Consider the following 12,019-nt stretch of genomic DNA (forward strand, 5'->3'; position numbering starts at 1 on the left):
TTTATTTTTTTTGGTCTTTCTTAACAACCAAATGGAGCATATATGTATAGTTTTTGGGCTGTCTTTTGGCTTGTATAGTTTGGTGGAGACCTTGGACGTTTCATGGAAATTGTTATGATTGTTTAGAGGATCAAAAGCCATCAAGATCTCCTCAACTACCCTTGTGGGGGGGACTCCATTCTTAAGGTGCACCCCTCCTCCTCTTCATCATATTGATAATTCAATGAATGCCATCTTTTATATGTATCTCAAAATATTCTGCAAATTGGCGCCCCACAGGTTTAGATGGTGGGTTTAATGATGGAGTCATATGGTAATGTGTTTGTGATTGCATTTAAAAGGAGGCTGAGTTGGTTAAGGTGGCCCAGGTAAATAAGTAGGTGTGGAGTTGAGCATCATCCCAATTGTCTGTCTAGTACCACTTTGGAGGGGGTGGTGGGACCTTAATGCTTAATGTCGGATGCTACCTATTCTCTTCTTTGGGCTTTGCTTTTCTCCTGTTATTTTTTTCATTTATTCAAGAGCATAACCAAACATATTAGGGAAAAATTCAAACTTACCAAATGGGGCATTACACCCAACTCAAAATCTGGGCCTTTTTAATTGTATAGTTTAATTTGTACGGTAAACCAAAGTATAAATTAATGATATTTATGTTTGCTGAGCGGCTGAAAAGTGTATTGTTGGTAGCATATTATTAATTCAGACAACTCAAACCTTAAAACTTGTAGAGCAATACTCCCGTGTTTCTTTTTTGTTGTTCTAACATGTAGGTTATGTTTGGTCCGGAAAGTTTGAAGGAAAATATGAGGGAAAGAAAATAAAAAGAAAACGTAGAAGGAAAGAAAAAATAAAGGAAAATAAAAAATAGATTTAAAATTATTAAATTATTTTTATATATTTGTAGACCCCTGTTGTTGGCCACCCGGGAGAGCTGGACTGAGGGGGGTGAGAAAAAAAAAATATTGGAGCAGGGAGAAGGGAACCAGAAAATGAAAGAGTGAAAGAGGACCTGCCCTTCACCAATCTCTCCTCCGCCCCTCACCCTGAGACTGCGACGCTCTTCCTCTCCTTCATCTGCCTCAACACCCACTTCAGTGTGCAGAATGGGTTGTCGGAGAATGATCACCGGGAACCTGGATCCAGAGGGGAAGAAGTTGGGTTGAAGCCAAGCAAATTCCGGCTGAAGGAGAGTATTACCTGGTAAGACTGATCAGGTTCATGGATTATTACTGACCATCATACTTCTCTTTTTTTTTTTCATTTGATTATTTTGCATTGTTTGTGAGTTTGTTTTGGTATGATAATTGTGATTCTCCATACATCACTTCTCAACCTTCCAGATTTGTATATTAATGCTGAAGTTTGTCTTTTCGTCTTTTTTCTTTTCTTACTCTTACAATGGTTTGTTGTGGCATGGTCTCATCTATTGTTCACATGGTTCTGTTTGGATATATGCGTGAATCTGGATTCATCTCTGTTGTGTGATGTTTTAAGATTAATCATTTATGTTATAAACCCATTTTTTTTTGGATTCATCACTCATTCCACCACCTACAGCCCCACTCATTATCTAACCCTTCAAACCCATTTCTCTCACTACCTCACCCACTCATTACACCACTCAAAACCACATTCCAGCTGTAGGTTGTTCCGGAAGAATCTCGTTCATTTGATTATTTAACATGTCGGCCATATTCTGGGACCTCATTTTTGACCTCATAATTCCCTCTATTGGTCGGAGAACATCCACAATGGTAGCTTCATATTAGTTCAGGGTTCATAGGCTTCCTCAGAAAGTTTAAGTTTCACAATTTTTTTTTTTGAAACCGTGTCTGAAGTGCTTCAAGCTGGGAAACTTCATGGAGAAAACAAACTGATTTTCCTCGCCGAAGTTGAGTCCGGTAGAAGCAGTTTTTGCACCAGAAAGCTCACGAGTCAGAAGTTTCAATAGCAAATCCACAAAGCTTCAAGGGTTACTCTTGCTGACCAGACTACTTATGATGCAAAAGTTGTTGGATTTGACCAAGACAAAGATGTTGCTGTTTTACGTGTTGATGCACCAAATGAGAAGCTGAGACCCATACCTCCTGTTGTCTCTGCAGACTTGCTTGTTGGCCAGAAAGTCTATGCTAGTGGGTCACAGTGACTCTTACACAAGAGAACAAGCCCCGTTCCTGCCAGCAGCCTTTCCACCCCGGTCCACAAGCGCATGGCCATGCATGGCCACCTTCCAGTACAACTCCACCAGGCCATGTGTCATCCTCCTAATTCATCTTTTGATATTAAAAAATTCATCTTTTAAAATTTTGATCTTTTAAAAATTCCAGTTTCAAATAATTCTTCAAAATTTTAATTTTTAAATTTAATTTTAAAAAAAATTTCATTCTCAAATAATTTTTCAAAATTCCAATTTTCAAAATTTTGATCTTTAAATAATTTTTCAAAATTCTAATTTTCAAATTTAATTTTTAAAACTTCCATTTTCAAATAATTTTTCAAATTTTCAATTTTCAAATTTAATTTTCAACTCTCATTTTCAAATAAATTTTTAAATTTTCAATTTTCAAATTTAATTTTTAAAACTCCCATTTTCAAATATTTTTAAAAAAAATCTATTTTTTAAATTTAATTTTTTGTTTTGGACAAATATGAGGGAAAATACAAGGAGAAAAAAATAAAGAGAAAAAATAGAAGGAAAGAAAGAGTGAAAAAAAATAAAAAATAAATTTAAAATCAATAAATTATTTTATATTCTACTTCAAACTCATTTTATTTATTTTTCATCCTCTATGTAAATATTAAATAATTTTAAAATATATAAATTTTTATATAATTTTAATTATATTGTATTTTTCAAGTTAAAACCAAATATAAGAAAATTATTAACATTTTTTTTCTTTTCCTAATTTTTTTGATGACCAAACATAGTCTAAGGCTATGTTAAAAAAAAAAAAAAAAAAAAAAAAAAAAAAAAAAAAGGAAAAGTATAATGAAAAGAAAAAATGAAGCAAAGGCTATGTTTGGTTCACACAAAGTACTAAAGAAAGAAAAAAAAATATTAAAAGAAATGGTTTTCTCATATTTGATTTTGTTATGGAAAATATCAATGAAACTCAAATATAATTAAAATTTTATTTATTTTAAAATTATTTCATCTTTATATGGAAGAAAATAAGTAAAATGAGTTTGAAAAAGTATATAAAATTAATTTATTAACTTTAAATTTATGTTTTATTTTTCTTCATTTTTTTTCCTTATACTTTTCTTTTTTATTTTCTTTCCTTCATATTTTCCCTTTAATTTTTCCCGAACCAAACGTAATCAAAATAAAAAAAAAATTTAAAATCAATAAATTATCTTTATTTACTATTTTAAACTCATTTCAATTATTGACAAAAATATTAAACAATTAGAAAAATATATAAATTTTTTTATTAATTTTAATTATAACTTATTATTTTTTATAGTTTTCATAATAAAATCAAACATGAAAAAAAAAATCTTTTTTTAATATTTTTCAAGAAACCAAACCAAATATAACCTTAATTTCTTTACCTCAATCTTTTGTATAAATTCGAGACAAAGCAATCGGTTTTGTAAAAGGTCTTGTAAACCATTCCCTCCTCTCTTAAACTTAACAAGAGAAAAAGTTTTTAAATTTTTTTATTATTTTTATTTTATATATATATATCTTATATTCTTTCCCTTAGAATTTTATAAAAATCGAAAATGTTATAACTAAAGTAATAGTAAAAAGAAAAAAAAAAAGAAAAAAGTGGTAGCAGTGGGAATTTTTTGCAATGAGTACATTGATTGCAACTCCAAGTCCAATCATTCCTAAAAAAATCACAATGAAAATGTTTTGATTCAAAATTATTTTCCAATATTTGTGCCAAAATATTGAAATTGAATTATGAAATTTAAGGACGAATATTTTAATTGAGAATGTAAATATATTTTTTTTTAAATGATGAAAATTATGGAAGTAGTTTGTATGGCGTTCCGGATGTTTCTATCCATATCTTGAACGTAAGGATAGGATAATCTTATCCTTGCCTTTTGCATCACATCTTTGGGAGACCCAAGAACCAAATCAAACTCACTCCAATCTTCACGTGAAGACGTATTATTATTATTTTGGAAATAGATTTTTAAAAATGTGTATACATAGAAAAAAAAAATTTAACTTAGATGAAATGAAAGATGCTGATAATAGTTGGCTATACCAATCTGGTAGACAAATTCTTCATATATATTTTTTTTATGATAATTATATAAAAAATTATCTAATAAAAAAAATAAAAAATAAAAAATGCAATTAATGAAGTTTGGCAGAGAGGGTGATAGTAACGGTCTAGTCACTTGATAGAAGGAAGGGTTGTGTTAAAAAAAATAAAAATTAATATAATAATAAATAAATAAATAAAAATTGGGGAGAGGTGATATATACCAAATAATAAATACACATAAGAATAAGCAAGTAAAAGAATTTTAATTTACCAAATGATTATTATTTTTCTTTTTAAACTTTATTAAATTCTTGAGGTTCCTTAATTTTGGTATAACCACCATCGTAGTGTCATGATATAACTTTCTCATTTTTATTTTTATTTTTAATTTCGTGGTTTAATTTTTTTCCACCTATGAGTAGAAATAGTCAATAATAAAAATGAATTCAATTCTATTTTCCTTATACGGAATAGACTTTAGGTTATGTTTGATTCCCCAAAAATATCAAGGGGAAAAAAAATTGTTAATGAAAATGATTTTATTTTGGCTTTACTATAAAATATATATATATATATATATATATATATATAATTAAAATTAATTTAAAATTTATATATTTTAAAATTATTTAATGAAATAAGTAAAATAAGTTTTGAAGAAATGTATAAAAATATGGACCGGTTGACCCAATCCACCTATGTTTGGGTGAACTTAAACAAATATTTTAAATTTAAACAAATATTTTTAACATTAAAATGAAATTTTCTCTACCCTATACTCAATTTAGGTTGGGGACAAGCTCCGGACAATCCATGCCTAACCTGATGCAATATTTTTATAATATTTATTATCCTATATAATAATATTCATTTTTTTAGATTTTAATTAAAAAATATTAAATTATAATGATATCATATACTTTTTCATTTAAAATATATATATATATAAGTTTATTTTTATATTTTTATTATTATCTTGAAATTTTATCACACTTACTATTTAAATTTTGGTAATATATTAAGAAAAAAAGCTTTTTAAAAATAACCATGGATGGATTTTGAATCATATAGCCCAATTAACCCGACCAACTTGTATTACCCAAGTTTAACTCAACCAACTCAAATTCAACCCGAGTTTTAAAAAAATGAGATTAAGTTGAATTTGGATTGAGTACCTCATATTTGAGGTCGGGTTTAATTGAGTTTGGATTAACTGTTTCTTAGTGCTGAGTTGGGCTCAGGTTAGTTACCAACCGACTAACCCCTCAAGTTCCAGCCCTACCTCAAACAGGCTTTCACACAACAGCAGAGAACAACATTACTGCATAACAATACAAAAACAATGAAAGGAAATGAGCATATAATCTGTTTCATTAACTTTGTTGTAGGGGTCTAATTCCGTTTCTTTTGTGTCTTCAGCTACCTGTTTCTTTCTACAATAAAAACATATTCTTTTCCTATCCATCACCATATGCATGGAAGTTTAAGAGTCACTGACCGAAATTGATCCAGGAAGACTACAGAAGAAGAAAGAAGAAAGGAGGAGCGGTGTAAATGAAAAGAGAGTTAAGAGAGTGAGGAACTCTTTACCTCCCCTTGTGAAGCCTAATGCAACTTATTTTCCAGAAATTTTGGAACATGCGACAGACTCTTGCTACATCCGCCTCATTCATTGGATATAGTCTTCATAGTAGTTGTCACTTATTACTGACACAAACCTCTCCAGCCAAGGAAGCTGATGGAGGTCCTTCATGGCATCAACATACGAGTCTGTACAACGTGGTGGGGATTGGTATGGGTGATGGTCGCTCAGACTGAAACCCCCAGCAAGGAACCTCTGGATCAGTGCCAGCTGAGATCTCTCCTGATCTGAGTATGCGTCCATGCCCATGGTCATGGGAAGTGAATTGAAGGAGTCCCATTCCCATTGTTCAGATTCTTGGATCGAGTGGCTCATCAAGTCTTCAGAGTTCTCTTCGTCCCAAAATGCACATTGACAGGTCTGTTGTCCGTCTCTGTACTCCGCACCACAAGAATAGCAGAACTCATGCCCACACCTGCAGTTGTTACGCATGTAAGCAAGTGTGATCATGTCTAAATAAACCGAAATGTCAACCTTGAGCTCATTCGGTTTATCCAGTGCAAATGAAAAATAAACAATGAAATGAATGCTGATGGAGAATTGAAACCTGCAGAATTAAGGTTTAAATTCTAAGATAGAAATTTCAAAAACGATAACCTGTCTGATAAATAATTTTGATAGTTTTTAAAGCTTTATATTCCCAAATACCAACCACTATCCTTTACATAATCACATGCAGATACATGCAACACAACTGGATGCACAAGGAGGCAAATCACTCAAGGAAGATATGTGCAACAGCTCATAATTAGAATGGTCTGCTGTTTTAAATGAACTAGCATTTGGCTTGCGTTATTTGGTTTAATTACAATGGCAACGCCAAATGCAATTTGACCCATGTTTCGAAAAAAAGATTATCTCAGTAACCATATGATAAATAATCAAATCCTTTTTACCAGTTCACATGTGGTTCTCACCATTCACCAGATAAAGCTTCGAAATAAAAATCTAACTAGACACCTGGTAAACTAACATGCCAGAAAATGAGGGGCTTTGAACCTTTCCATGTGTACCAACATTCAGTATCTTAATATCACTTAAAAGGATGAATTGCATTTGGTGTATTGCATTTGAACCAAAAAAGCCCCCCACCACAAAAGCAAGGAACACAGGTCCGAACCAACCCCACAATAAATAAGTTGATGATCCACCATTTCCCTATTATTGTTACGCATACAAGTTAGGTGGACTTTTCCTCTATTCATCAGAGCAATCCATAGACAAATATTTGACCCAGACACTAAAAAAAAGGCTAGTCCGAGTAAAGAACAACTTATAGGGACTTGTTACACCAAACCTCCTTCCATGGAAAGTCCCCTTCCCCATCAAAACCTCACAAAACATTTAATAGGGAACAGGCCGTCTTTGGCCTGGCACCACTTCATAAGCCCTTTTCACAACCTTTCCCTGTAGTTTTCTCCCACCTCCACTGCAGCCCAGCCCCTCCTTCCACCCAACACTGTCCACCACCATTCTCCATAATTTATCCCTTCCACAGAAAACCTCTAGAACCACATACCCAACAATGCCTAATTAAATCACCCTAAATTTCAAAGGCCTAATCCACTCTCCTGTGATATGCATGCCTTACTAAATCCAACCAAATGGAACTTCCCCTCATAACCTGTGCCCTCCCATGAAAAACTTCTTTGAAGTGTACCCAACCTCCATTGCCAAACCCAGGACCCATTTGGTAGACAGACTAATAGTTGCCTTCTGTTATCAAAAATAGAGAAAAGAAGTAACAAGAAAACATGTTGGATAAACATTTTTAAAATGTTTCTTGAAAATGCGTCTTCTTATAAGAGAACTTAAATGTCATTTGCTTGTTTAACAATTTGAAAGCATTTTGATGATGATACAGATTCAAATAAGGACATGTTCATTGCTTTGAGTTTGAAACAAAAATGTTTATAAAAAAGAATTTGCATTTCAACACCAAAAATGTTTATATAACTCATTGGAGCTTTCTGAAACCCTTGTTTGAATCATGTCATCTGGTTTCTCCTTGCTCTGAATGTAGATCTACTTGGTTACCAATGCATTCAATTTGCAACATAAAGACCAAGACACATTCATGCATACAAACCCATAGACAACAACTACAACACTTAATTTTAAATCATTTTAGTAGAACCCACAAAAATAATCCATCTTACCAGCAGGTCATGTGATAGCACCCTTGTGTGAGCTCAATCATCCTCCGGCATTGCTGGCAACGCCTCCACCTTTTATTTTGTGCAAGGCGATGTAAAGTAATGTCCCCAGCATCTCTTTCCTCCAAGGGGAGACTTTGATACTCTTCACAGCTCATTGAAGAATGCCAAGGAACTCCACAATCAACACAGATAAATCTCTGACAAACTGGGCACTCAACACAACTGTTATCTGACTGACTTGATGAACTTGCCCTAGCTGACAAACACTCTCGTGGATCAAGCAAGACTGAACAATTTGGAAAGGGGCAGTAGATTTTCTCCGAATTGAGAACATTTGCTTCTGCAAGTGCTCTCTCCAAAGATTCAAAGCAAGTGACTGGAAGAAAAGATCTGCACTCAGTAGTAGAGATGAAATATTTACATCTCAACTGAGGACATCTAATGGGGACCTGAGAGGACTGTACTTTTCCATCAACATAGGTTTTCATGCAGTGGGAACAGAATTTGTGTGAACATTTCATTGTGATCATCATTGGCGAAGGTTTGTCCTCACAACAGATAGAACAGTTTTCCAGTGATCCATCTCCCTTGGAAGGTGAAGAAACAATCCCAATTGCCACTTGGGCTAATTGCAATGGCCTCTCAAGATCATTACTGGGAATTAGATTCAGAACAAAAGCTTCCAGATTACTGGAAAATTCTAAGATCCTTTGCTTCAGTGCCATCAAAAGTGGATTCCCATCCTCCTCCGCATGTGAAATCTGTCAGGAATAACAACTAATAAATTAAGACCACAAAATTATATAGTGATTGTGTTAGCAGAGATATTGACCGACATAACAATACCACTGTTTTCACTTTCACTTTTTAGGTGGGTAATAAGTAGCAGTTGTGATCACTTTTTTTTTTCCTCTTTTTGGGAGCTAGAGATCATAATGCTGAAACTACCTTAACAAAATTTAAATAAATGTATGAAAGATTGCCCACTAGAAAAATTGAACAAACCCAAAAGAAGTGTTTCTGCTAATAAGGAAAAATCAAAATAAAAGTAGAGCAAAAAATAAGTGGCAGAGTACAAAATGGAAGCACAGTGGCACTGAAATTGCAAAAATAAGCAAAAAAAATTTAGGTTATGTTTGGTTCCTAGAAAGTACCATGGAAAAAAATGTTAAGAAAATGATTTTCTTATGTTTCGTTGTTTTATGGAAAATACCAAAGAAAATCAAATGTAATTAAAACTAGTTAGAAACTTATACATTTTCAAATTATTTCTATGAGTTAAAATAAATGAAATGAGTTTGAGGTAGCAAAGTAATCTATTAACTTTAAATCTATTTTTTTCTTCTTCTAGTTTTTCTCTCTATTTTCTTTCCCTTGCATTTTCCCTCAAATTTTCCTGAAAACAAATGTTGCCTTAGTTTTGCAACTAAAATTCTTAAACAATGAAATTTTACAAATATAACAACTGTACTGGCTTCCAAAGGATATACTTTGATGCTGCAAAAAACATCAAAATATAACATTCAAGACATTGAGTAAAATTTCTATCAAGATGGACAGTCTCAGCTGCTTCCTTAGCTATGTGATCTTCAACAATCTATATAACGATTATAAGAATAGAAAAATATAGGTTTTAAAAATAGCGACCGCTCACCTGGTCATATAAGATCTCGGAATCAGTAAATGCAAAAACACGGCGAATGTTATTCTGCATGGCCTCTATCAGACCATCCATCAAAGCCAAATAGTCAGCCACGGATTCATCCACATAAAAGTCAAGTTTTTTCTGCACTTGTATTGTAGGAGCGCTGGCTGATCTTTCCATGACCACCCCTATTCCAGAAAGCCCAGAACCAGAATCACCAGCCTCAGCTATTGACATGCCCTTGAAGAACATCTTCACTGAAAATTCATCGAGTTCCTCCTTCAAATCCTTTGCACCTTCCTTCACTGATTCTTCAGTATCCTTCCATTCTTCTTCATCTTCGCAACAGCTCCGGAAATCCTCCTCATCCTCTTCCAATTTCACCTCCCTAACAAAATTCCTTGCAGACACATCACCGAAAAATATCTGATCCTCCATTTTCAACCCCAATTTCTCCAAGAACCCACAAACTTATGCTACTCTAATATCCCAAGGGGTGATCGATGTCAAATTCTAAACAAAACTTAGACGAAGGGATCCAAAACTCTGAATTTCACCAGAATCTTTTCCCAAAATCACAAAGATTGATATGAAAAAAAAGTGATCTTCCAGCCCATTCTTCTAAACGAAAATCAACGCAAAACGCACTGACAATTTGATCCAAGCCTCCAAAATTAACCCTACAGCTAACCCAAAATCACAAGAAAATACCAATACCCAAACAGTGATCTTTCAGCCCCTATCTCCATATCAAAATCTAAGAAGAACCCACCGACAAATCAATCCCAGAAATGCCAAATTTCAGCATTTACACATCCCAAAAATGAAAAATAAAAAAAAACAAAAACACCCCAAAAGCTACAGATCTTTCCCACCAAAAGCCCCCTTCCAAATGCATTCAATTCTCTCTTTTTCTGTTCCCAATTTGTACAAATCTTCAAACCAGAAATGACAATAAAAGCAAAAACAGAGAAAGGGTTATGAATTGCAAGTGAGGAACGGAAGCTTCCGTACCAATACCATGGTGGATGAGGCTTATCCGGTGGAATTTATTAGGATTGTGTATGGGCTGAGAGACAGTGTTTTGGGTATGGAAACCCTAAAATCTGACAACTGCGTCTACAAGTAATATGCCTTTCTTCGTTTGGATGTGAGTGAAGAGAGAGAATATGCGAGAGTCACTGTTGGGTGTGTATGGCGTAAGAGGAAAGGCAGGTCATCGATGTCAAGGTGTGCTGGCATTCTTCACCACATCACATACTTGTAAGGTCATTTTGCTAGGAAATTTTTTCCATCCCATTTTTTCTAGGTAAATTCATCGTAAGTGCTGGTTCCACTTCTCATCTTACCAACTCTTGCCAAATTTTTCTTCCTTCTTTCGCTCTTTTTAATTGATGTGATGGCTAATGTCGAGTTAATAAGATATTTTGACGGTTATTTTGGATGTTATGGAAATTTTAGTTACTATTTTTTTTTGAAAAGGTTTAAAAAATGACAGGTGTCAAAGTAGCTCTTCAGAATATTTTTAAAAATTCCAAGCATTGAGATGTATTTGATAACTATATTCAAAATTAGTTTTGAAAAATAATTTTAAAAAAATAATTTTTATATTTAATATTTTATTTTTAATTATTTTACATGTTTATAGAATTATATTTTAAAATAATTTTAAAAAATAATTGAAAACAGTTCTCTAAAAATATAATATTTTTGTTTTTAAAAATAAAAAAAAAAGAAATTATTCTAAAAAAATAGTTATTAAACAAGTTTTAAGTTTTTTTTTATTTTGAGGAATGATATTTGTTTACTCAATTGATGACATCATAAAATTGAAAATTGAGAGTAATTTTTTAAAATTTTTATTGAAATAAATTAAATAATTAATAACTTTCAAGTATAAATTTACGTGAATTGAAATAACTTCATAAGTAATAACTGAGTATTGGGTATTCTAATTTTTTTCTCCCATATTCACTAATCTACGGAAAGAATAAAAGAAGAATTTTTTTAAAAAAAAATCATAAATATAAAAAATTCAAAATAAAATAAAATATAATTAAATTTAATTAAACATGGTACATTTTAAAATTATTTAATTTTTATTAAAAAAAAGTTAAAATAATTTAAATAAATTTAAAGTAAGATATAAAAATAATTTACTAACTTTAATTTTTTTTTCTTCATGTTTTTATTTTTTTATTTATTTACTTTTTCTCTTGATTTTCTTACTATCCTATTTTCCATCAACTTTTCAAGGATAGAATGTATTTAATATTTTTAAAGAAGAAGTACCAAATAAAAGAAATGAAGTAGAATTAATTATTTAAAAATAATGAAATAA

The 12,019-nt window shown here is 32.1% G+C and overlaps 1 protein-coding gene across 1 annotated transcript; it reads right to left on the minus strand.

Annotated features, from left to right (window-relative positions):
* Window positions 1-5,575: 5,575 nt before the first annotated feature.
* On the minus strand, window positions 5,576-10,920 carry LOC100263135 (E3 ubiquitin-protein ligase RSL1). The gene is made up of 3 exons (XM_002273392.5): window positions 9,688-10,920; window positions 8,034-8,794; window positions 5,576-6,289 (listed from the first exon to the last, which is right to left on the minus strand). The coding sequence occupies exons 1-3, from the start codon at window positions 10,114-10,116 to the stop codon at window positions 5,902-5,904; spliced, it is 1,578 nt and encodes a 525-aa protein (XP_002273428.1). The 5' UTR covers window positions 10,117-10,920; the 3' UTR covers window positions 5,576-5,901.
* Between the last annotated feature and the right edge of the window lie 1,099 nt (window positions 10,921-12,019).

The sequence above is a fragment of the Vitis vinifera genome, chromosome 10 (genome assembly GCF_030704535.1).
Source record: "Vitis vinifera cultivar Pinot Noir 40024 chromosome 10, ASM3070453v1".
Lineage (NCBI taxonomy): Eukaryota > Viridiplantae > Streptophyta > Magnoliopsida > Vitales > Vitaceae > Vitis > Vitis vinifera.

Bases quoted from the DNA above. Each gene is read 5' to 3' on its own strand.
- LOC100263135 (XM_002273392.5), bottom strand. From the start codon at position 10,116: ATGGAGGATCAGATATTTTTCGGTGATGTGTCTGCAAGGAATTTTGTT. The intron at 8,795-9,687 runs GTGAGCGGTCGC...TATTCCTGACAG, and splicing joins CCGAGATCTTATATGACCAG to ATTTCACATGCGGAGGAGGA. The intron at 6,290-8,033 runs GTAAGATGGATT...TAACAACTGCAG, and splicing joins TGCTATCACATGACCTGCTG to GTGTGGGCATGAGTTCTGCT.